This window comes from Cryptococcus depauperatus, chromosome 4, assembly GCF_001720195.1.
Source record: "Cryptococcus depauperatus CBS 7841 chromosome 4, complete sequence".
Classification (NCBI taxonomy): domain Eukaryota; kingdom Fungi; phylum Basidiomycota; class Tremellomycetes; order Tremellales; family Cryptococcaceae; genus Cryptococcus; species Cryptococcus depauperatus.
In genome coordinates, this window is record NC_089471.1 from 624,134 (window position 1) to 648,475 (window position 24,342).

Consider the following 24,342-nt stretch of genomic DNA (forward strand, 5'->3'; position numbering starts at 1 on the left):
TTTACTGACTTTGTAAAATAAACGGTTACCATTATACTCCCGTCCATCCATTCCAACTTGAAAACTTAACAATATCCAGTTACTGGCAATCGCCTCACTGCTCAGTCTTTCTTTCTTCGAGTTCAGACCCATCAAAGCTATACCTAGCCGCGGACAAGAGGATATCTGGAGTGGATAGACATGTGCAGGTCACCCTGTCCAGTTGCGCTTCAAGTCCCTATCTGAGCCTTGCTGCATACTGATGTATATACACATGGAATCTTCCTTGATGTTTTAAAGCCATATGGTTTGCGAAGGACGAATAAAAAATATTTTATTCGACAACTATTCTCAAGTTGAATGACGCCCACCAGTAGACAAAGTATGGTTGAGTATGAAGTCACGTGACTTTACTTCGGCTGGCGATCATTCTGGAAACGACCCTCCACCTTAATAGTCCATTTAGAAAGAAAATCAAAAGTAACAATCTATAAACAACAACAATCTTTACAAATGGAGCCAAAACCTTTGACTGCCTACCAGCAAACTTACCATTGGAGGGTGCGTTGTTTATGTAAAAGAGTATTCTGGCTAATGCATATGTCAGAACAAGAATTGTGCTCCATTCGCATACGACTGGATCAAGAAAGCTCTTCCGGGTCTCAAGGTTGAGGATGGGTCGCAAAGTGCCGTCATCGAAAGCGTTACTAGTGTCACTGGTGACTGTGATCTGGGCCAGCGCAAGGGCAAGTGAGTTTCTTGGGTCACTGTGACGAGCATTACAACCATAGTTACAGAGGCTTACCTGTGACAGGCTCTTGACTATCTACGACCTTGAAGTGCAAGCCAATTGGTCCGGGAAAGTTAAGGATGGAAGTGATGTTAAGGGCACACTGAAAGTTCCAGAGGTTTCGCATGAGGCTATTGACGGTGTGTCCGACTACATTGTGGGTGATGTTTCGTATCATTTTCTAGCAGGCTCTGACTTGATTAGTTTGAATTTAGCCTCACAGGCTCTCCCAATGGACTCTCGGAAGATCTCATCTCTTACATTCGCAAATCGTTTCCCCCTGTACTTGCCGAGAAGCTCAATACCTTTCGCTCTGACCTTCTTGCTGCCCACGGTTCTGCTGCTATCGAAGCAGCATCTTTAACTACTTCTGGTAGCTCGACTCCTGCTTACAATCCTGCTCCTCCCACTGCGAACAGCCCACAACCAAAAGAAGAGAAGAAAGTCGAGAAGGGGGTTGACAAAACAGTGACCACAGAAGTTAAAGCGGATTTGCAAGCTAGTGCAGACGATTTGTGGGCATTGTTGACAGATGAAAACAAAATCCCTTTGTGGGCAAGATCTGCTGCCAAGGTACATTTCTTGCAACTATCCTACACAAATCAATATTAACTTTTTTTTAAAATAGGTTTCTTTGAAGCCTGAAGCTCCTTATGAACTTTTTGGAGGCAATGTCCGTGGAAAAATTGTTTCTTTTGAACCAGCAAAGAAACTTGTACAGACCTGGCAAGTCAGAACCCCCAATTGGCCATCTGGTAAATTTCTATGTTTGTAATAGTATTTTGTCTGATCAAACCTAGACCACTATGGTACCATGACTTTGACTTTGTCTCAAGGATCTGACTCTACGTCTAGTACGCTTTTGAATTCCAATATATCATGGTTGGATAAATGATTGATCACCTTGTTAGCCACCTTCACCCTTGAGGGTGTGCCAGCGGGTATCGAAGCTGATGTCGAAAAAGCCCTCAACACATTTTACATCCAGGGGTAAGTTAATATACATTCATCTTCGACAATTCTTAATGACATTACTAATACATCGTGGGCAGCCTGAAGCAGATGGGGTTAGTACATTCTTTCTCTTCTCGTTCATTCTTCACCCCGCTATCCTCCAAACCCAAACCAAAAAAGCTTCGGCGTAAGCAACCGCCTCGTAGCTGGTCATCAAGCTCAGTCCTTGGGTATGCTACTGCGGTTGGGTTTGTAGCAGTATTCGTTGGCATAGTGTATACTTCTTTTCCCTCAAAGTCTTGATTGATGAGAAAAAACGGTGACTAATGCGATATTTATTTTAACAGGTTGGGTACGTTCCTTTAGGATTATAATCCTGGGATCACTGAAGCCACATCTGTTGGTAGCTCGGTAAAAGGGCACAATTTAGGAACCTAGGTATATGAAGAACATTCGTCGCGGATTATTTGCATGGATATGAGTATTTATAACCTCTTTTATTTTTCTTCAAATCTATGAGCTCAAAGGAGCCTTCTACAGCCGTTTATGACACATTCTAATCAATCATCAGGCCCAGCAGGCCAAAGACGGCAACTAAAGATACATTTGTTTGGCAAACGGCTCTGTTTCTGCAACGAAAGAGAAAAGAAGTGGCTAATGATGTTTCCAAATGAGTCATCAAAGTGACTGGTTTCTTTTATTCTTGTTTATTTTTTATCCGCAAGAGGGCTGAGACAATCTCAACTGGGTCTTGAATACGCTTAGCGCTGAGCAAATTCAATGAGAGTGATCATGACGATCTGTGCTTCTGGTCTACCCATATTGTACTATCATCAAATTATTAACATTGAGAATTCGCTGATGACTGATGTGACTTACCGGTGGTCTGGTCATATTTCGCCAATATGTTGCAAAATTCAACAAGGATTTCCTTTCCACTGGCGTTCTATATTGGGCCTCAGAAGGCACTCGATGAGTGAGAGACGCAAAAAACTTACAAATGAATACGAGAATAGACTCTTTTTTGCAATTTTTGGATCAGAAGTTGGACTTCTATAAGCCAAGCAGCAAGGTTACCGAGAGGAATATAATGATCAGCTAGGCGATTTAAACAGTCCAAACTAGTTTTCAAGTCAACATTGAATGATTCATATATGGCACTCGCTTGGTCTAGCTTCATGAGTGCTCACTATTTGATAACCATGTTGTAGTTAGGATTAAGTGCTGGAGCTTGTTTTAATCTAGCCAACTCTACTTGAGGCGGCGCCTGCCCAAATTCAAGGCCAAACATGCTAACACTAGTCTTGTTGAGGCCTAGAGTTTTTGTATGACAGAGGCTGTAAGGTGTATGCGACAAAGAGTCCCGGGAGTTTTTGGAAACTCGTTGATGATACACGGGAATGATGGAATCCTTGTCAAATTATTCTTAGCAGCAAAAAGTTTTCCTAAACCAAGGCTCAGAGACAACCGTAACCTTTGATGTCGCTTTGAATCGCTAAAATGGATTGGCAGTAAAAATTTGGCCTTCTTTTTTGCGAAACACAAACTTTACTGCTTAGTGTTTACTTCTTTAGGAGAGGACAACGGTAGGTTGTAAAGCTCCACCAGTTTCAAACCAACAGGTCAAGGAGGAAGAGCTTCTTGTTTTGCCTGATTGACAATATAAGTATACGATGATGATAGGTGATATTATAGATAGGCTACACAGGCATTGTGTAGCACCTTTCAAATATTTTTTCTTTTGTGAATTTCAATGGACTTCTTGATATCGTGTTCACAGGCAAAAAGGTGTGCAAAGAGGCAACTGTGAATGATGACGATTGCCTTTGAGCGGACATTTAAATCTTCTTGAATGGTATAGGGTCATGCTCGTTGTTACTCTCATGCTATCAAAGACAAGTAAGCGACTTGCGGCTTTCAAAACAAAAACATGTCATATCTGTCTACATTGAGAAGGACATTTGATAAAATATGAGATCCATATCAAAGGCGACCGCACTACAGTAAAGTTTCCACAGTGTGTTGAGCGGCAAAGGGGTTCAACAAAGCGGAAATACTTGCCTGTCTCGATGCATTAGACCTGGCAAAACTATGTAAAGGGTCAGGAAGGCAACAATGAATGGTAAATGACGGAGTCGAAGACAAGTAGACTTCCAACATCAATGAGGTGGCCAACGGACAGGCAACAGGCTCCCAGAGCCAAGCAGTCATGGAATGAAAAGAATTTCCAATCATTACCAATTAAAGACGCAGGCCAACGAAGGCCAACAAACCAAACGATGCCGCTGAAAGGAAGAGAGGTTATCTGTCCCAAGATGTTGCGCAAGATCTGACTAACAGAAGAGAATGGAAAAAAAAACATACATGGATGCCACATCCAAACAATAGCAGCAACGCAGAAACATCAACAAGACTAGCCGAAAAGTGTCTGTTGGAAAGGCGAATTAAAGTCTGATCATCATCATGAAATATAATGTATGTCGGTTCTATGGGAAGTCGATGTAGAGTCCCATCGGCGACCCTCAAACTAGGACATTTGGTTATAGCAGCTACAGGTTCGATTAATCATGCTCTTTTGGAAGTTGAGAAGATCATATGTTGAACCTGGTGTTGCATGATAAAAAGAAGAATTAAGAAATGTTGAAATGTAAAAGAAAAAAAGAGACGGACAGTCACGTGATTCGAGGAAATCATGTTGCTTTTCAATTTTGGAATTTTATCACTCATCTTTTATTTCAGTCAAGTAGTTTTATCGAAATTATTATTGTATATCCATGCCATGACCTAGCTTCTTCAGAATCTTCCCATCGCAAGAGAATCAACAAGAGCCGCATCTTCTCTCGGAGTGATTTTATGCCCATATTGATGACATGCCCGCCGAGCAAGTACAACTGGATATTTACATGAACAAGGCATACCACAAGTCGAAGAACTATTGCTATACGGCCAGCTTATGCGATGAGCTGGAAAGAGTAGAGGATCGGCCCAACTCTGCACACGATGTGTCCTCAAAAAGTCGTACCACGATCGTCGCTTCTAACGATCACACCATATATCTGAAAGCTCTTCAAAACAATCAAGCCCATTCATCTGGATAATCTTGGCTAAGACAGAGTGCATAAAGGCTTGACAAGATCTACTAAAATCGGCAGATTGATAGTGATAGGAACCTCGGCTAATGATTGATATTTAAATCCTTTGAAATCACGAACGGCCCACCAAGCGTGATTTTGGCTGTCAGGCAGAAATACCTCCCAAAAGATATTCAGAAAGGCGAAATTTGCTCATTCAGCAAATTTATGGAGCAAGGGATAGGATAAAGGAAGAAATTCGGAGTTCCGATTGTGCCTAGCCAACCAACGTCATGGGACTTTGGCAGCGGAAATGACTCAAATTCATTTTCAAAAGCGTATATAAAGAGTATTTTACTTTTAAAAATTCTCAGTCAATTACTTGCTGAAACCAACATGACGTGAGTATCTGGCGTGAGTTGAGCATGTGCTGACGTATTCTCCAGCTGCAACTGTGCTAATAACGACCCTGCTGCTTGCTGCTCGTGAGGATCACGCCACCTTGAGCATGAAAGCAATACTGACTGGGAGGTAGTTCTGCAGAGACTCAGTCTAAATGCACTTGCGCGATTGGCGATTGTCAATGTGAATCCTGCCCCAAGTCGGCCAAAAACGACAAATCTGGTGGCTGCAAGTAAGATTATTCCATTAGACCAATTTGCTCTTCTAATGCATCCTATAGCTGCGGCAAGTCTGCTGAGAGAGCCACTACTTGCAAGTGCGTGTATATTTTGTACGCCTGAGTTTTGAGTCTGACGCTCACAATGTAGATGTGGAGAATCCGGTGCCAAATGCAGCTGCCCTAAGCAAACCGGAGATTCGAGGAATTGCAAGTGAGTTTGTTTATCCAAATGTGTACGAGGTGTGATATTGCAGGTGATTCGTGATGCAAGGGGATGGTGCGGTCGCGTGCTAGTGGTTGGTGAGGTGACGATGTTGACGTAGCAGTGAGATATGACGAATGCTGATAGGAGCATCTATAGTTGTAATGAATCGAACATTGCTTGCTCTTGCCAGCCCGGTCAATGCTCCTGCGCTAATTGCCCTGCTCAACGCAAGGAAAAGACCAGCACATGCAAGTGAGTATTCTTGCGGTACAATACGGCGTGGTTAGGTATTAATTAAACCTCAATTATACAGCTGTGAGGGCAATGCTTCTGCTTGTACCTGTCCCCCTGAGCAATGTGCATGTGCTAATTGCCCTGTCCAAGCGACACATGGCGTCGCTACTGGACCTACTACTTGCGAGTGAGTATCATTTATGTTCTAGCTGAAAAAGAAGATTACTGACAAACATTAAGATGTGAGGACGGAGCTGCCTGCGATTGTCCTGGCCAGTGTAAATGTACAGGCTGCCCGAAGATGGCCTAGTAGATTCTTGTACCGTAAAACAATTCCGCTTGCTTCGAAAAATGTATTAAGATCGTGGGCGGTGCACGCGAATATTCGATAAAGAGCCAAGTAGTTTTTTTGTAACATCATGCATTTCGTGATATCTAAGCTAGTTCGGTTTCATCAGACCAATAGATTAAATGATCTTTTACTCGCGTAACAAACATGATATTATTCGATAGACTCTACGAAAGAGGCTCTCTACATGTGTGAATATTAGTTTTGGATGAAGCGATACGAGACGTTGCCATGAACCGTTTCATATCAATTGTAGGTACAAGTGCATCATCTTTAAAACACAACTTACTGCGGAGCCAGCTCAGCCGGGCCTCTGATAGCATCAACCTTGCCCAAATGTTAAACATTGGGCAAGTACTGGCGTCTTATCATGAGACGCAGATCCTCGGGATGGTAGCATCATCGCTGGTTTAGTGAAAAGAATCAAACACCACAAAGCTTGTCACATGGGTCAACCAACAGGCATGGCTCGGTATCCTTGATCCAAATGCATAAGTAGTGAGATACATCAATATTTCAACTGCATCTGGTCAGCAATCAATCATTGTCGACTTGAAAAACCTACAAGCCTCAACACAAATGTTCTTTCGCCATTTCTTGTTATCTAGTCCTAAAACTATGCTAAAGGGGTGATAAGCCTGCAACAGTATCCCAGCATTAGTTGAGTTTCTAAAATATCTTCAAGAGAATGATGGCTGAAATCTCACGAACTTGATAAGAGAAGGCTGAGGGGAAGAGTTCTTATAGCCAATGTAAATGACCAATGGGATCCAGCCGACGCTGAAAACAGTCTACGTCCATATCCATCAGCTTTTTCTTTCTTTTCGATTTTTCTGTTAGTAGCGAAATTGTCAAAATATTTTGCTAACCTTTGCAATACTAAATCAAAGGCCATTCCGTAAGTAAAAAAGCAAAACAGGATTCTTTTTAAAGAGAACGACATACCCAAGAACGGCATTATATCTGTCTTTTGTCTCGTCTGAGAGAGGCATATTGCTGATATTTTCTATTTAGATAATGATTGATAAAAGTAAAAGTTGATTATTTTAAACGCAACTGACAAAGCCGAAAAAGAAGATTGCAGTGGCGGCAACAAATGCCTGACGTGTAATTGAATATCCAGGCTTAGTGATTTACCTTGTTCTCTAAACTGCCGTTATAGTCGATAAGCAATATAAAACTGGTTGTATTAGGATAATTACGCATAGGTGGTGTAAGTGCAAGCCCTCCACATCGCCACACTCTGGAACGCCGAGGGATTAAGAGAGGGAACATGGATGGATAAGGTTGAATGATAGATAGATTTCTTATTCATTACTCTTTTCTATGCAAGACAAGTGCTAGATTTGCTGTACCAAGATATTTAATATTTACGAAAACCTTAAAAGTAATTACCGTTGTAATTACAGTGAGGCATTCAAGCCTACAGGTGGGTTAATGAAAGTTGATCTGCATTATTATCAAGATTAAAAAAGATTTCTATGCTTAATATATTGACTGGGAGGAGCACTCAGCTGAAAGTTTGACTTGGTGGTAGACTTAACCCCAGTGAAAAGTGGGCAAATATCCGGTTACTGTTTCTATTTCGTTGCTTTTATTTTCTTTCTTTTTCGTTTCTTAATCCATCATTTATATCGTTTTATTCTGATGAGTATACACACCGAGTCTTGCTAGAATTTGGCGCCAGGTATGGTTGCTTTGGCAGTTGCAGTTGCATCTATTGGCTCTGACATTATCCTTGTTAAGATCTTCTTGGTCCGTCTCAGCCTGAGTATTTCTCAATAGAGGCACACGTGCAATTGGCCTTTCATGATGAGCTTCTTGACGTATACACTCAGCCATTTGGCTAAGTCTTTTTCTGCGTACATCTCAGCGTTGACTTTCGCAGACTTGATAATGTTGTTTCAAGTGTGGGGTTGTCTGCCCTCAAAGCAAATAATCAAAGACTTGATGCCGCACAAAATGGCTCCCCAAGCCAACATACGCTCCTCCTTGAGATTCTTGGCTGGTTGCGAACTTGGCCAACATAACAAATGATTTGATGAGCCTCATGCTCTCAAGCTCAATGGAGGTTTTGTTGGTAAAAGCGACTCCATTCGCATTTTGAGAAAGGTTAAACTAAGCTCAGATGAGTCTTTAAAGGTTTCTGATGCAGTGATGATAGCCTTTCTTCCTGAGGCTTGGGAAAAAGGTCATTTTCGTAACCATACGTCAAGCAGTAAATAAACTAACCTCAATTTTGGTATCTTGTCCCAGGTCGTATTAGGGTTCTCTTTTATATGTAACGTGAATTTTCTTTGATCTCTGTTGTTAAAGAGAGAAAGCCTGCGAGGGTTTTGAACGTTGTAGCGTTGCGATTACTTCTTACCAAAGCCTACAATCTCGTGGACTGTTGGTAGGAGTCGTCAAACTCTTTAACAAATTCACGCATAGAGCAAGGTTAATTTGTATAGCGGAGAGGTTTCTGCTTGAGTAAGAGATTAGTAGGCATAATATTGATCAGCAACATCACAATATAAACTAGTGAAATGAATGTTAATGATGAAAGACGATATCTTGAATATGAAATTAAAAAAAACGGGCTGGGTGTTTGAATACTAGTTTAAACGGGGGGTCTCAAGAGGACTTTGGGAAAATGACTAACGCATGAAATCCCCTCGACATGAACTAAAAAGCAAAAGATGTTTCTCAAACATGGTAAATTGCATAGTGAATGCAGGTTAGGCCGAAAGACGTTGAGCTATACCATTGATCAAAGTCGATAACTCATCTGCCTCTTTCTGAGCAAGTGCAGCAGAATGGTCAATTGTGATGGCTGTAAGAGATGAATTCAGTTACGTCTACAAATGGTAAAAGTCATAGTGAACAGGAATATAACTTACCCTCAGTCAGACCAGGGAACTGTTAGGAAAGTCATATTAATATACAGATTGTAGATGGAAAAAAGGTATGCCGGACGTACAGTAGTGGCGCCATAGCCCAGCCAGAGGCCTGGAGCAACTCCCTTGTGTTTGTACCATTCCCGATCCTAAGCAAACATGAGGATTTGTAATCATCAATGCTAGTTTACCCACCTTAATCCCTTCCTCAGAGAGGAATCCCGACTCAAAATGTTGTAACTTCTTGTTTATTTCTCGGATTTTTCTGAGGACCATTTTGATCTTGTGGATTCTATCAGGAGTAGGTAGTGGGAATGGCAGATGAGGACGTAGAAAGTCTGTCTTCTTGTTTGTCGCCTTTGTCTGTAGATTTTGCCAAGTGTGGATTTGTGCGACGTCTGACTTATCACTCCCTTTGTCTTTCCTGCATTTGTGGATGAAACGTTCAAGAAGACTGTAAGGTTTTGTTTTACCAATCAGCTTGTGTATTTCTTTCATAGCTTCGTGACGCTCCTGATCAAGCTGGAAGGAGGCCTTTTGGGCGGATTCGATAGCCGAATCAAGCGGCTTTAGGTCAATTTTGGACAAAAAGTCAGTAGACCTAGCTATTTCTTCAACCCTATAATGTTGTCAGCCAATTGAGATAAGTAATTGATCATACTCTTTGAGATAGTATTTCAAATCGTAAGTATATTGAGTAGTATTGAGTGGTAGGATCAAACTATCGGTAAGACGAAGTACTACGTAACGTGTGTCATTTACAGCCATCGTATGTTATCTCCTGGTGCAACAGACAAACTGACACATGAGCCCAATCACTTTTGCGGCATCGGTATGTCGATGGAAACCGATATCGCCAAACCTAGGATTGTCAGGATATCTTTCATGCTTGCGGCTATTCTCACATACTGTTTTTGCCAGGTAAACGAATCATAAACACTGTGATAATGGTAAACTGGGTTTCTCGGGCCTGCTTTGTACCCAATATCGCTGGAAGCAATCTATCAATCAAAGTCAGAAAAAACATTTAAACACTGACGTGACCTACACCGTAACGTTGGAGAAAAGGAGTATAATCGGATCCAGAGCTATAATCGAGATAATCAACTCGCTGTCAGTTGTCCAAGAAACGACTTTACCCCAGGGCACTAATACTCGATCTCTTCTCTCCCTTGTGCACCACCAATGTGTCTTGATTATTTGTCTGCATATTCACCTTCTTCGTTCGAAATTCGTTCCAATCACCAGCATCGTGAATGGTAGAATAAACCGATCTTGATGAATTGATGCTTGACTCAATTTCCTCAGCAGCCGATCTAACGAGAAGTGCGAGAGACTGTATATCTGTCTATCAATGTGCCAAACATTCCAGTTCTCTACACTTACAGGAGAGGCAGATCCACGAAAATTGCTACCCGAAACAGACATGTCCATGTTCAAATATGCAACCACTACCATGAACCATAAGTACCCATCTGACTTTGATGATCATAACTTCACCATTCTTCTGTAGCCAGTTCCCAAAGTCCTCGGCCCATTCGGTACTGCCTATAAGCCCATACTCTTCTGCATCCCAGCTAGCGAGTATTATTGTCCTCAAAGGTTTCCATCCTCTTCTAAGAAGCGCCCCCAAACCACGAATAACTTCGTATTGAGAAGTAGTACCAGAGTTGGGATCTGATCCACCTAGAACCCAGGCTACAGGGGAGCCATGCATGTCAGTTAGCATCAAGAGACATTCATGAAGAGTATTACCGTCTCTGTGATTACCAAGAATAATCACCTCGTCCGTAATATGGCCAGGGATAACCGCCATAGTATCTATCATTTCAAGTTAGTTTGGAGTTCAATCGCCAAAAACAGCATAACTAACTCCAGATGGGCATGATTCTTGTGTTAACTTCATTAACAAAACGGAGATCCACGTCACTAGGTCCTGTGTAGTAGTCAACTCCGTAGTACTCTAGTCCTCCCGCCCAGTAAGATCCAAGTTCTTTGCCTCTGAAACCCTTGCCTTCAAGGGCTTTGAGAATTGGAATGACATCTTCATACGACATGGGTATGCTAGATAAATGGGTCTGTAAGCCCATTGCCTCTTTGCACAGAAACACGGCAGGTTGGCATACGATGGTATAGAGGGCCGATTACCCCCTTCAACTCTAGAAGCGTTTTTGTAGGCTGGTTCCCCTGGGGTACTGGGATCACCAGGATACTTTGATATCTGTGATGCATCAAAGTCAGATGGAACGTCAACCGAAGTAAATTACCCATACAAACTGTACACTACCTCTCTGAACACTACTTGGCTGTGAATGTCACTCGGTCAGCGGCGGGTGTAGCTGTCATTCTATCTTGACTTACTTGTCTAGCAGGACCTTTGGGGTAAGCCTGATAACCATTTTCCTCTGTGAATTCACCGTCATCTCCTGGATCGGTAAATACAATCACTCCCACAGCTCCAGCTTCTTGAGCAGCTAAGATTGGCAATTTGCTCATTAACCACTTCAAACCCCAAGTGGCTCTTGATACCAACCTTTGACCTTGAGACCTCGGAAACAGCCACCGTATTTAGCCAGCACTATTTTGCCCGTAAAATCAATCCCTAAATACAAAGTTAGAATCTTTATTTACCACTAAACAGCTGCAAAAGATCACCCACCTTTGAATTCGAGGAGATCAAAATCCTTCTTGCGGCCATACCCTGCATAGATGTATTTTGCTGTGACATTGCCACTGATGGAGAGGCCATGAAACACGGGTACTTCGTCACGTAACTGAGAGTCCTCATCTCCTTCAACAATGTCTTCTCGTAATTTGGCGTGAAAAGGAGGATCAGTCAAAAGACTGACTGAAGCATGAACTGGAGTGTTCATCACCGGATAATACTGAAACCTGTTAGTAGAGCTTAATCCGAGACACTGAATGCTGAACATACTGTATCAATCCAAACGCCTGGTTTATTCATACCATTTCTCACTCGCTCCTGGCTCTCTGAACTTCCAGCATCATAAACAAACTCCTCTGGGCCCGACACGCCAAAGCCAAGCTCCCTCTCCCATTCGTTCTTCAGGTTGAGAGCCGAGACATAGTCATAACCTGACCCTGCCGGATGAGCATAACTGGTGTACCGACGAGAAGCTCTTCCACTGTGTCAGCAGTAAATCGTTTAAAATACAAATTCGACTCACGCCGCAGCACTATCATTGTTGGGAATTTGAAGAAAGATACGCTCAGCTTCCACGGGAGGAATAGCTACACTGGATGCTTGCCAACCGGGCTTTTCATAGCCGTTCCATTTTTCATGGGCATCAGCCATTGCCCACCCCATGCCCTCCGTGCCCAGTGCCTTCAGAAAGACTGCTATATCGTCGTCCTCTTCGCTAAATCCTTGCAAACCAAGAAATGACTGAATCGCATGTTGCAATTGCCATAGAATGAATAGAATAGCAATTGCCCCAAATGTGAGCCTCGATTTGCCGAAAACCAAAGACTTTTGATCCCTTGCAATACCTGTGGGTAACGGGAGTTGTCCACCTTGTTTACCAGCGTCCATATTCTGTAGCTCTACTGGAGATGATTTTGGACCTCCAGGATAGCCCATCTTGCAGTGAAGTTATTTTCCAGAATAATAAATATATATGTAAAGTAGAATTCTCAAAATGAAACTTGTAAAGAAGCATTCATTACTGTAAGTGCGGAGCCCTAATATCACGCTGGTGGAGGCTCTGCGGCGACCTCCGCTGTCTTGTGTAGGTTATAGGTCTGACTCTGTCCACTGTATTATCCACCATGGAACATAAGCGTTTCCTGAGCAGTAGCAGAGGATATATAAAGCGGGATATTGTAACCTATCTTTTGTTTAAATACTTCATTACGTGCAAGACAGTGCTACATTTGCTGTATTGGAACGCCGTTCATACATACTATTCACATACTCCTGTGCCTTTTATTACGCTATTTCGGACTTCGCCGAAAGTCCGCCTTTACTGATAAGATAAAGGAAATTGTCCATAACCAATCTACAACGATAGGGTATTTTTCTTAATACATAAGCGAGACGTTGTGATACAGAACTGTAGTGTTATATGACAAATACTAGGTGAGCTGAGCCTCCTTTAATAACATCACCGTATACAAATGTATCCGTTGTCTATGGGTTTATGTTTACATCTATACTTGAATTTAAAAAATGTAATAAACTGTGTAATAACTACTAAATGTCTAACTCATATTACTGATTATGACGTCATCCATTATTATCTTGGACAAAAAAGCTAATAAATAACCGATGTTCCTTATTAGACTTTGGATCAATTTCTATTCATCTCTTTTATTAACTTTTCTATTTATTTTAATTGCCATTATCCAGCCTGTTCGTATTTGCATCAGAAGAGATGTCTGAAAAGAAAGAGCTACCTACATCTTTCAAGTCTCTCCCGACTTCTCAATCTGCGTCGAGACCATTTCGTGCCCTCATTCCACTCTTTGGGCTACTTTTAATATTGCTATATCGAAACTCTGAAGCTGTGATGTCCAGCATCCCAGGCTGCCACCTCTCTTCCAATGACTATGATCAACTAGAGTCTGCCAGGTGTCCTGTGCAGCCCAAACCGCTGAACGTGGGGGAAGATTGGAATCCCTTGAAAGATCCCATCTATGCCGATTTGGCTGCAAAGAGACTATCCAAATCCGTTCAGATCAATACCGAATCATTCGATAACCTTCCTCTCAACGCCTCAGACGCAAGGTTTGACAAGCACTATGCTTTCTCTCACTTCATCAAGACAGAGTATCCCAAGTTATTTGAGGCCTTGACATATGAACCAATCAACGTTCATGGTCACTTGTTTACTTGGAAAGGCTCCAATCCAAAGCTAAAGCCAGTTTTGCTCATGGCGCATACCGATACGGTTCCAGTGCTTCCTGCCACGGTGAACCAATGGAGATACCCTCCGTTTGAGGGCTCCATAACGCACGATGGAACTCTAGACACTCCGGGTACTTGGATTTGGGGCAGGGGAGCCAGTGATTGTAAAAACTCACTGTTAGGCATCTATGGCGCGGTAGAGCGATTGATCACAGAGGGATATAGACCTGAACGTACTATCATAATCTCTAATGGTTTTGATGAGGAAGTGAGTATTGCTATGATGAAGGCGAGGCTTTCCAATGACGATTAATAGATTGGAGGAGTGCGCGGCTCGCGAGAGGCCTCGCTTCTTCTTAAGGGGCGCTACGGAGAAAATGGAATTGCCTTCTTAGTGGATGAAGGCTTCACTGGAATTTCCGAGGAATATGGTGCTTTGGTAGCCAGTCTGGGTATGGCTGAGAAAGGCTCAGTCAACGTAAGGATAAAAGTTGAAACGCTTGGTGGTCACTCTAGTGTACCTCCCAAACATACTGGTAGTAAGTCTGGAGCTAACCTTTAGAACAACAGTCTTGTAACTCTGCTTTTTGCTGATCTTTACAGTCGGTATCATGTCTCTTATTCTTTCTGAACTGGAAAGGAATCCATTTGAACCAGCCCTTAATCCAGCAGCCCCGTACCTCAAGTACCTCTCTTGCATGGTCGATTTCGCTCCAGATGTCCCAAAATCACTCAAATCTCAAGTTCGAAATCCAAAAAAGTGGAACAAGCTTGCCCATGACCTTGCTGCCAATGACAGGGTTATTAACAGTTTTTTGGCGACAACTCAGGCCATTGATTTGATCTCTGGTGGAGTCAAGGTCAACGCTTTACCTGAATATGTCGAGGGTAAGTATTAAATGCTGAGAATTGACTACACAAGTAACGCTGGATCTAGCTACCGTCAATCATCGAGTTGCGTTCACGTCTTCGGTTAACGAGACGCTCTCACATATCACCAATATTGTATTTCCACTCGCTAAATCTCTCAACTTTACGATTTCTGCTTTTGAAACGATACCCAAGATAATCTCAGATTTCCACATTACCCTGGAGACTGTGTCTGGGTTTGAGCCAGCACCAATTACGTCCTCTAACTCAGAGAGTTTTGATCTTATGGCTGGTACTTGTAAGCATGTGTTTGGAAAACGCGTCATTGTCAGCCCCTCTGGGATGTTTGGTGAGTTTGATTAGCTTGGTATAGAAACTTCACAGATACTGATGTGTTTAGCCAATACTGATACAAAGCATATGTGGGATGTGACCAAGAATATTTATCGTTTTAGTCCGGCTTTGATTAGCGAAAACCTCCACCAACACACCGTGGACGAGGTCAGTCATGCTATGAGCACAACATTGTCCTTGGGTGTACCACTAACGAGTATCCGTAGCGGATTAGCCTCAATGCGCATCTCAACACTACGAGGTTCTTCTACAAACTTATTCGGAACTCTGATGGATGGCGCGCGGATTGAGGTATAAGACGCAAAGAAGCAAAAGAAAATGCATTTTTGTACATTTCAGTTACGTACGCCAGGAATCCAAATAAGTTACTTACATTTGATCCGGTTTTAGTTTGCTTGCATAGATTGCTTGGCCAACTTGTGCTTTGACGTCTTCTGTTAGGACGTGCCGGCAGCTCCAACTGTGCGCCTGATAGCCCGGCTCTCAATGATTCTACTGGTGCTCCAAAGGTTCCTGAAAACCAAGGCAAAATTGCAAGGAACAATGTCTAATTTTCCCCTAGCTATACCGTTCAACCCAAACCTTGTACCATCGCGACCAGGTCACTATCTCAAAGATGTGACTTGTTGAATTTGGTCCGTATCATGTGTACCTCATCGGATTTGCAGAGTTCAATCTCATTTGGTGGCATTAATGGCTATCCATGAGTGAGCCTTCTTTCTCCCAGATACCTTGCTACCCCCATACCTGGTTTGCACACTGCTATCAGCTCATCCGTTGGACAAGTCTCAATTCTTTTTCGAATGGAGAGCTTACCCACATTCGGTTCTATGCCACTCGTTCCACAGCAGCCTATGCACCCCGGTGCTCCCGGAAAGCCTCCGAGCTACCATCTACAAGATTTTACTTTCGAATGTATATCAACACCAAACTATTGATCACCTATGCCGCCGCCATATTTTAGGAATATGGACGATTGATAGGATAAGCTCGCAAGCGGTAGGCGTTAGACCTGTCTTTAAGACTAGACTGACATCTAAGAGAGGAAAGGTCGGCTAATAGGACTATTGCTTAACCTTGATATCTCATTTCCGAACAATTCTTAACTGAATCGGTTGTCCTGTACAGAGCTTCTTATGAATCTTGCATGAATATTGATCATGGTTTTCCAGTAATAGAACCTATGGTACGTTTCACGTTAGTACCATCCTGCACACATTAAAATAAATGAAATATAAATCACAATTTAAATTCATTTGTCTTTGCAAAATATTAACCATGATAAGATAAACCACTTGGCAAATAGTCGATTGACCGGGATAAGAAAGCGCCACGCTTCGTATCTACATCTGATGCCGGGAATGCCGGGATATGTTTACGTAAAACAAAGAATCATTAGACTATCTGTCGTGTGGTTAACTTATCTATTCATTGATGTTCTTGTTCCATTCCATTTATTCACATCCATTTTCTCGCCAATTCTCGTCAAACCCAGCGCTTCTTGCTCTGATATACCATCCTTCTGTCTCTAGCTTATGGAGAGTAGAGCGACAACGTCCAACACTCATCTGGTTCACAAATAGTAATAGCCACTGGAAATTGAATATTTTACAAGTTATCCTTTGAATTCCCAACCACGTATCATGTCCAAGGTATGTATTGCGACTTCTTACTGGCAGGCCGTAGCTGAAATGCTTGATTCTGTTCCTGTAGGCTCAATTTTTGCGCGAATACAAGCTCGTCGTTGTCGGCGGAGGTGGTAAGTCTGTGCGCCTTGTCCATCAAGGATTTGGTCCAAAAGTTCCGACGGAAATATGAGAAGTAGAGGAATCCTTTGCAGGAGGCTACAGTGAAGGCAGCAAAGACTTGACTTTTGTCTGGCAGTCATCATCTCCTTGGCATGGATGTTTGCATAATTTTGACTGCTGCGGAGACGCTGGGACATGTTACACAGGCCGGCTTTAAACAGATCCTGATTGAGCGTGTTCTAGGTGTTGGAAAATCCGCGTTAACCATTCAATTTATACAATCACATGTACGTCTATTGCCACTGACCGTATGTAAGTTTCGCTGATATTCTCTGTATAGTTTGTTGATGAGTACGTTCGGTACACTGATTCATCCAACATTCATGGTGCTGATTATGTTTAATCTTCACAGATACGACCCCACCATTGGCATGTTCATCTACAACTAACCGCGATACAACATTGACCATTTTGCAGAGGACTCTTATCGTAAACAATGTATTATCGACGAGGAAGTTGCTTTGCTTGATGTACTTGATACCGCTGGTCAGGAAGAATATGGCGCTATGAGGGAGCAGTACATGAGGACTGGTGAATCATTGCGACTGCAGTCTTTTTGGTCTTTGACTGATCATTTCGTGCCAGGCGAAGGATTCCTTCTCGTCTACTCCATCACTTCTCGAAGTTCTTTTGAAGAAGTTTCTACTTTTCATCAACAAATCTTGCGAGTGAGTGTCTCACTTCTGACATATCGGGCCGACAATCACTGACACCTGTATAGGTCAAGGACAAGGACTACTTCCCGGTGGTTGTAGTAGCCAATAAATGCGATTTAGAATACGAAAGACAAGTCCAACCTCACGGTATGTCCTTGCAGGTTCTCTATCGTGTACTCAACATATTGTAGAGGGCCGAGATTTGGCCAAGAGATTCAACGCACAATGCATCGAGACGTCTGCAAAGCAGCGAGTGAACGTCGATGAGGCTTTTATCGCTGTGGTACGAGCCATTAGACGATATCAAAAGGTACCGGATGCACTATTATCCCAATAACGCTAACCGCAAATGTAGGAATCTGGTCCTCCTCAGGCCATGTCTGTTCCTACCAAGTCTCAAGGGGGAAGCGGTGGCCGCGCGAATGAAAAAGATAGCCACGTTACCAAGGGCTGCTGTGGAGGATGTGTTGTTCTTTAGAATGTGTTTAAAATTTCGGGATAATTGAATATAGTGTTTTTATTACTTGTGAACAGTCTAAACTATCCTTACAGCCAGTCTATCGGAGATCCACCACATAATAGCATTTCAAGTCTGCAAGGATTGGAGTTTTGTCTGAATGCATCTGGTCACGATAGACGCTGAAGCTTCTGCTTCCAATCCACCCACAAAACACAAGACTTGATAACTGGGCTGGATCGAAACTCGTCGGAGGGTTACTAACCAATTCCCAACTGTTGAGGTGACAAGAGATAAACCCAAAGCTCTGACAAAAACTGCAACACCATGTCAAGATGCTGGAAATTTCCAGCCCGGGGCCTGGAACGTCAACAGTACTCCGAGCGGCGACCTCCGCTGCACGTCACCACTTCACCAGCATGGTGATGGCGGCATTCGCCGCTTTGGCCTGAGCTAGCCTCATTGGACGGGGATCGCCGCCATCAGACGCGTCGACTTTGGCGTGTTTTTGGCTTAGATCGCGTCGCGATCTGTTTGTTTAGCGGCGGCGACCACCGCCGTAGATGTCGGAGTGACTACTATAAATATGGCCCACGTCGCACCAGAAGAAAAACTCGCCCAGTTTTGAACGTTATACACGATAATTCTCTTGCGTACTTGTTAAAGCCCAATGGTTGACCGACCGCCGACACCTATCCCTCGCCTCCATACGCATGGCCAAGAGGAGAGACAGTTGGCGTCGTCGACGTCGCTCCAGTCGTCGCAGCCGCTACACTTTCACATGACGCCACTCCCAACACCCACGCCACCCTCGCTCCTCAGACGGACAAGCTCTGCTGAGCACTATACTCGTCATTTGCGTTCACGCTCATATTCCAACTCTTACCAACATGAGCAAGTTCAGATTGCACACCACTCACACAATGACGCTACATTCTACAACGAGGCAACCTTAAGCTCTCCGGGACACTATGCATCACCCACGCAAAGGATTCGCCACCATCGAAGGTTATCCAGTGCTTCCGCGAGCTCCTTTTCGTCTTCATTGCCGCTGACGTCCAGCCTAAGTACGCTGTCGGAAACGATGTCTGAGCCGCTCGAACTGCCACTGACCGAGACCGATCTTGGGTCGTTTGGCGTATCTCCGCCTCCCAAGTACCATTCTTGCCTCCAGAGAGCTCAGAGTGAAGAGCTGGGAGTGGTTTATAACAAAACGATGACTCAATCCAACTTGATGCGAAAGGACACGCCGAGGCCATTTGGCGCGGCGACACTGGAGGATCTGACGGGCCGCGAATGGCAAGGAAGAAAGAGAAGGAAGACGCCAAGCACTGTTGCTGAAGAGAGAACTTGGGTTATATTAGAGTAATGTTGCAGTCACAAGTTGTCAACCATCTGTATCACTAAAGAGCAGATTAGATGTATCATTCTCATGGGTTCAAGACAATGCGGCATGAAGTCATTGTTTACCCCATCTACTACTTGTTGTTGTTAAGTTCTCTCATCGTCACCATGCCCGTCTGTTGAGGTCCTCTGATCAACAACACCAGTGGAACTTTGCGAGTATCCAGAGTTATCCAGCAAAAGACTCGCAGCCCATTTGTGAAAGTTGTTTGGATGATCTGATGCGGGAGACGATAGATTTGGCGCTGATAATGTCGACGGCCCGGGTTGGGAAACGCCGGGTTCTTTGGAGGATAGTTGTGGATCCGTGACAGCACTTGCGCTACTCTGGTGCATGAGGGCAAGTTTTTGCACAAAAGCGACAATATCACGCCAGTCTGTCATCTTGCCTGGACCTTTGCAGTGTTCAGCCTCAACAAGACGCAAAAGACGATCCTACACACCGTTATCTCCGCAGGCTAACTGGCCGGATCCTTGTGGGCCAGATATCAAGTACTCCAGCTCATCTTGTACGAAAGCCAGATGCTTTGCAGTGAGCTTGTGCTGATACATGTGGGTGTTCATGGCGGGGCAGAGAATGACCGGGGTCGAAGGGGAAAGTGCGCGGAGCAGCGATGTCTTGATGCTTTGTCATGATTGAAAACGTATTTGTAAAAATCACCCACAGCCAAACTGTCGCATATTCCTCCAGCAATCTTTGCAAGAAGATCCGCCGAACATGGTGCAATAACCACAAGGTCTGCCCACCGACGAAGCTGTATCTTTTGTAAGTCTTGGTTGACCGTTTTCAGTAGCGACATACCTCAATGTGCAATATAGGTTCTCCTACCTTGCGCCAATCCTGCAACCATCAGACCCCACCACATAGTCTGCCTCGTCAAACTCACCGACCATTCATCGTGGTCAGTCCACACCCTCACGCCAATTTCATTCCCGCCCAGGTTTTCAGAAATGTTGTATGCGTTCCTTACTGACTTGTCAACATCTGCTTGGGTATAGAAATGACTTGAAGCCTTCGTTGCGACGACTTGCACATCAATATTGGGAGTCTGTGGACAGCTCAGCCTCATCCTTGATCAACCAAATCACTCACCTTGACCAAAGCACCGACAATGTCTGGAGCCTTTATACTAGCCACACTCCCACTAGTGATGAGGACAACGCGGAATACGCCATCCTTGGTATCGTCCGCCTGGCGATAGCGAGCGGATACAAATGGCCGGGAAAATTTGCGTGGTATATGCGACTTTTTCATTGGTAAAGTATAGGAAGAACATAGAAATATCTCAAATAGGAGGAACCAAATAAAAAAGGAAAATGAGGAAATAAGACGATGTCCGCGGAGATAGCAAAAATGTCCGCGAATTTTCCACGTGGTTCTAGCAACTCCAGGAACAGCTATGACGATTCCAGCAACTTTCCGGTTCTTGTCAATCCGACCTGTATAAAAGACGTTACAATTCAAGATTCTTTGTTCATTCGCATCATATCTCAATCATTCTATACCATGGACAATTTTACAGACAAAACCTCGGAACTCATCAAGGCCGCTCTCGACAAGGCAGAGGAGATGGCCAACTCCCAAGGTGAGTCGAGACAGCTCGAGTGAATATAAACTAACGCCGTTAATAGTCCATCCGTTGCATCTTGTTTCTGCGCTCTGGGAAGAGCCCAATCCTGTAGCTGGTGGTGCGGAGCAGCCTACCCTCCTCAAAACCGCTCTCGAGCACGTGGGCGGCAATCCAACGATATTCAATCGTGCATTAATGCACAAGCTCAACCAGCTTCCAGTAGTTGACCCTCCGCCGGCACCACCTCTTCCGCTCACTAATTCTTTCCACGCTGTCTTGAGAGAAGCTCAAAAACTTCAAAAAGAACAAAATGACCAATTTGTTGCCATTGATCATTTGATCCTGGCCTTGCTTCACACGGATGCAGCAGGTCTCAAGGACTTGCTAAAGGGTACCGGTGTCGAAGCCAAGGCTCTTGAGGCAGAGATCAGAAGAAAACGTGGAGGAAGAAAGGTGGATAGCAAGGGTGCCGAAGCGCAATTTGATGCCCTCAACAAATGTAGGTTGCATACGTATGACATCTAACTGACATGTACTAGATTGTACCGACCTAACTGCTCTTGCTGAACAAGGCAAGCTTGACCCCGTCATTGGTCGTGACAATGAAATCCGACGGGTTATTCGAATCTTATCCCGACGTACCAAAGGTAATCCAGTTCTTATTGGTGAACCAGGTGTAGGCAAAACAGCCATTGCTGAAGGACTCGCCCAACGTATCGTCGACCGCGATGTTCCGGCTAGCTTGCTCAGCCGTCTTCTCTCTCTCGACATGGGTGCTCTCATGGCTGGAGCCAAGTACAAGGGAGAATACGAAGAGCGAGTCAAGGCAGTCCTCAGCGAAGTTGAAAAATCGGGAGATGAGGGAATACAAATTATCCTCTTCATTGACGAAATTCATCTAATCATGTAGGCATTTTCATGGCCCTGAAGGCTTTAGCTGATGATCCTTGTAGGGCAGGCAAAGACTCGAGCGGCGGTATGGATGCTGCCAACTTGCTCAAGCCAATGCTGGCTCGTGGCAAGCTCAAGGTTATTGGTGCAACAACCTTGAACGAGTACCGAGAATACATTGAGAAGGATTCTGCCTTTGAGCGTCGGTTTGCTCAGGTTATTATCGACGAACCTTCCGTTCCCGACACTGTTGCCAGTATGTGAATCAGATTAATGTGGGAGGAGATTGAGCTGACCTTTATAGTTATGCGTGGTATCCGAGAAAAGTACGAAACTCATCACGGTGTCCGAATCATGGATTCTGCTCTCGTTCTCGCTGCTCAACTCGCCAAGCAGTATTTGACTGCTAGACGTATGCCTGATTCCGCCATTGATTTGCTCGATGAAGCTGCTAGTGCTGTCAAGGTGGCGAGAGAGACACGACCAGAAGCCATTGATGAGCTTGAACGAAAGAAACTTGGGCTTGAAGTTGAAGTACATGCACTCGAGCGAGAAAAAGACGAAGCTTCAAAGGAACGACTTGAAGCCGCCAAAAAGGCGATCGCCGATGTTGAAGACCAGCTTGGTCCCCTCAAGAGAGATTATGAGAATGAGAAGCACCTAGGAGATCAGATTCATGAATTGAGAAAAAAGATCGATCAACTTAAAGCAAAGGCTGATGAGGCTGAGAGGAGGTAAGTCAGTTTGACTTTTAGAATGATCTAGGCTGACCACTCCTAGGTATGACCTGGCTACTGCTGCTGATATCCGTTACCACTCTATTCCTCAGCGAGAAAAGAAGCTGCAAGAGCTTGAAACCAAAGAAGCCGAGAAAGGTACGGGCCAACAAGTAACGCCTGAAATGATTGCCGAAGTGGTCGCCAAATGGACTGGCGTACCCGTTTCTCGTCTCGTGGAAACTGAGAAAGCCAAGCTCTTGCGGCTCGAGAAACTTATCGCCAAGAAGGTGATCGGTCAGCCAGAAGCCGTCAAGTCTGTCGCCAACGCTATCCGCCTCAACCGTTCTGGACTTAGCAATCAGAATCGCCCCATCGCATCCTTTTTGTTAGTAGGACCATCTGGTACCGGTAAAACCCTCCTTGCGAAGACTCTTGCTGGTGTCATGTTTAACAGTGAGGACGCAATGGTCCGTATCGACGCTTCCGAGTACTCTGAAAAGCATTCCATCTCAAGGCTGATTGGCGCAGGCCCAGGATATGTTGGTTACGAAGCTGGCGGTCAACTGACGGAGGCAGTCAGACGGAAACCATATTCTCTTATTCTTATTGACGAAATTGAAAAGGCAGCTCGAGAATTCCACCAGTTGTTTTTGCAGGTTCTTGATGATGGTCGCCTCACGGATGGCAAAGGCCGGGTCGTCGATTTCCGCAACACAATCATCATGATGACTTCCAATGTCGGCTCTGCCTACCTCAATGAAAATCCTACCGAAGGCCCTGTCCATCCCGAGGTTCGCGAAAAGGTCAATTTCGCCATCTCAAAGACGTTCCCTCCAGAATTCATCAACCGCATTGATGATATCATCCTATACAGGTCCTTGAGTAGGGCAGACATCAGAAAGGTAGTAGACGTGAGACTGCGGGAGATCCAACAGAGGTTGCAAGACAACAACAGAAAGATCAAGTTGGATGTGGATGAGTCTGCGTGCGAATGGTTGGCCCAAGCTGGATATTCTCGTAAGTTCTTTGTCGATTGTCTCAAACGAATGCTAAAGTTTCATAAGTTACCTATGGTGCCAGACCTATGGCCCGCCTTATCCAAACCGAGATTCTTAACCCTCTGTCACGGCTTTTACTTCAGGCTCGTGTGCGAGATGGCGAAATTGCCCGAGTCACTGCCGACTTGCGAAAGAATAGGCTTGTCGTCGTTCCTAACCATGAACCTGACGTGACTCAGCCTGATGACAGCGATGACGAAGATGACTTGATGGACATTGAAGTTGAAGAGGTGGATTAATCTGAGGGATAACGTACACGAGAGGCGCACTTTTTCTTGCTCTTGGTAATTACTTACTTTTGTCTAGGTTTTACATGGTTGTCTTATTAATAATGATGTAAAATAACGAAATTTGAATGCAGAAATGAATTAAATATCCATTTGGAGTATAATGACCGGCTATTCACTTCCGGTTGTGTTACATAATCTTCCTCCCGTCTAATTATTCTAATGTCAATCAACCAAGATGAGTATTAACTATCTTATCGTCTTTTACAATTTAAAACAATCACTTTACAATTGTATTGTCATCGCCGTATTTACATAAATCAAGAAAGTCTCAAGGGAATTAAGAAAGGCCAAGGAATACGGGTCAAAAGGGGCAC

The 24,342-nt window shown here is 44.0% G+C and overlaps 10 protein-coding genes across 10 annotated transcripts; 6 read left to right on the top strand and 4 right to left on the bottom strand.

The window, feature by feature from the left end:
* Positions 1 to 492: 492 nt before the first annotated feature.
* L203_103528 (uncharacterized protein) lies at positions 493 to 2,089 on the top strand (the record flags this gene model as incomplete). Its single annotated transcript, XM_066212926.1, has 9 exons — positions 493 to 540; positions 587 to 729; positions 794 to 926; positions 974 to 1,342; positions 1,398 to 1,524; positions 1,570 to 1,623; positions 1,681 to 1,759; positions 1,822 to 1,836; positions 2,071 to 2,089. 9 exons carry the CDS (start codon positions 493 to 495, stop codon positions 2,087 to 2,089), a joined length of 987 nt encoding a protein of 328 aa, XP_066069023.1.
* A 395-nt stretch (positions 2,090 to 2,484) lies between these two features.
* Positions 2,485 to 3,014, bottom strand: L203_103529 (uncharacterized protein; the record flags this gene model as incomplete). The annotated part of the gene is made up of 4 exons (XM_066212927.1): positions 2,485 to 2,550; positions 2,603 to 2,669; positions 2,722 to 2,844; positions 2,914 to 3,014. 4 exons carry the CDS (start codon positions 3,012 to 3,014, stop codon positions 2,485 to 2,487), a joined length of 357 nt encoding a protein of 118 aa, XP_066069024.1.
* A 2,176-nt stretch (positions 3,015 to 5,190) lies between these two features.
* On the top strand, positions 5,191 to 6,165 carry L203_103530 (uncharacterized protein; the record flags this gene model as incomplete). The annotated part of the gene is made up of 8 exons (XM_066212928.1): positions 5,191 to 5,195; positions 5,241 to 5,279; positions 5,330 to 5,428; positions 5,477 to 5,512; positions 5,565 to 5,627; positions 5,778 to 5,873; positions 5,935 to 6,042; positions 6,096 to 6,165. 8 exons carry the CDS (start codon positions 5,191 to 5,193, stop codon positions 6,163 to 6,165), a joined length of 516 nt encoding a protein of 171 aa, XP_066069025.1.
* A 449-nt stretch (positions 6,166 to 6,614) lies between these two features.
* L203_103531 (uncharacterized protein) lies at positions 6,615 to 7,162 on the bottom strand (the record flags this gene model as incomplete). The annotated part of the gene is made up of 4 exons (XM_066212929.1): positions 6,615 to 6,724; positions 6,770 to 6,842; positions 6,916 to 6,944; positions 7,150 to 7,162. 4 exons carry the CDS (start codon positions 7,160 to 7,162, stop codon positions 6,615 to 6,617), a joined length of 225 nt encoding a protein of 74 aa, XP_066069026.1.
* A 1,762-nt stretch (positions 7,163 to 8,924) lies between these two features.
* Positions 8,925 to 12,684, bottom strand: L203_103532 (uncharacterized protein; the record flags this gene model as incomplete). Its single annotated transcript, XM_066212930.1, has 20 exons — positions 8,925 to 9,019; positions 9,087 to 9,105; positions 9,167 to 9,232; positions 9,279 to 9,702; positions 9,745 to 9,823; positions 9,887 to 9,945; positions 9,993 to 10,084; positions 10,132 to 10,171; positions 10,223 to 10,419; positions 10,470 to 10,534; positions 10,584 to 10,781; positions 10,839 to 10,904; positions 10,957 to 11,147; positions 11,210 to 11,304; positions 11,357 to 11,389; positions 11,445 to 11,557; positions 11,617 to 11,685; positions 11,743 to 11,968; positions 12,019 to 12,223; positions 12,272 to 12,684. The coding sequence occupies 20 exons, from the start codon at positions 12,682 to 12,684 to the stop codon at positions 8,925 to 8,927; spliced, it is 2,745 nt and encodes a 914-aa protein (XP_066069027.1).
* A 793-nt stretch (positions 12,685 to 13,477) lies between these two features.
* Positions 13,478 to 15,464, top strand: L203_103533 (uncharacterized protein; the record flags this gene model as incomplete). The annotated part of the gene is made up of 6 exons (XM_066212931.1): positions 13,478 to 14,218; positions 14,267 to 14,489; positions 14,554 to 14,838; positions 14,888 to 15,169; positions 15,221 to 15,321; positions 15,381 to 15,464. The coding sequence occupies 6 exons, from the start codon at positions 13,478 to 13,480 to the stop codon at positions 15,462 to 15,464; spliced, it is 1,716 nt and encodes a 571-aa protein (XP_066069028.1).
* Positions 15,465 to 16,817: 1,353 nt separating this feature from the next.
* L203_103534 (Ras-like protein) lies at positions 16,818 to 18,116 on the top strand (the record flags this gene model as incomplete). Its single annotated transcript, XM_066212932.1, has 10 exons — positions 16,818 to 16,826; positions 16,888 to 16,933; positions 17,166 to 17,209; positions 17,263 to 17,273; positions 17,335 to 17,351; positions 17,400 to 17,513; positions 17,568 to 17,650; positions 17,704 to 17,785; positions 17,830 to 17,948; positions 17,994 to 18,116. 10 exons carry the CDS (start codon positions 16,818 to 16,820, stop codon positions 18,114 to 18,116), a joined length of 648 nt encoding a protein of 215 aa, XP_066069029.1.
* Positions 18,117 to 18,765: 649 nt separating this feature from the next.
* On the top strand, positions 18,766 to 19,464 carry L203_103535 (uncharacterized protein; the record flags this gene model as incomplete). The annotated part of the gene is made up of 1 exon (XM_066212933.1): positions 18,766 to 19,464. The coding sequence occupies one exon, from the start codon at positions 18,766 to 18,768 to the stop codon at positions 19,462 to 19,464; it is 699 nt and encodes a 232-aa protein (XP_066069030.1).
* Positions 19,465 to 19,586: 122 nt separating this feature from the next.
* Positions 19,587 to 20,754, bottom strand: L203_103536 (uncharacterized protein; the record flags this gene model as incomplete). Its single annotated transcript, XM_066212934.1, has 6 exons — positions 19,587 to 19,894; positions 19,943 to 20,117; positions 20,165 to 20,254; positions 20,302 to 20,340; positions 20,387 to 20,548; positions 20,593 to 20,754. The coding sequence occupies 6 exons, from the start codon at positions 20,752 to 20,754 to the stop codon at positions 19,587 to 19,589; spliced, it is 936 nt and encodes a 311-aa protein (XP_066069031.1).
* Positions 20,755 to 21,006: 252 nt separating this feature from the next.
* On the top strand, positions 21,007 to 23,977 carry L203_103537 (uncharacterized protein; the record flags this gene model as incomplete). The annotated part of the gene is made up of 7 exons (XM_066212935.1): positions 21,007 to 21,085; positions 21,132 to 21,569; positions 21,643 to 21,976; positions 22,024 to 22,217; positions 22,266 to 22,695; positions 22,742 to 23,697; positions 23,745 to 23,977. The coding sequence occupies 7 exons, from the start codon at positions 21,007 to 21,009 to the stop codon at positions 23,975 to 23,977; spliced, it is 2,664 nt and encodes an 887-aa protein (XP_066069032.1).
* Between the last annotated feature and the right edge of the window lie 365 nt (positions 23,978 to 24,342).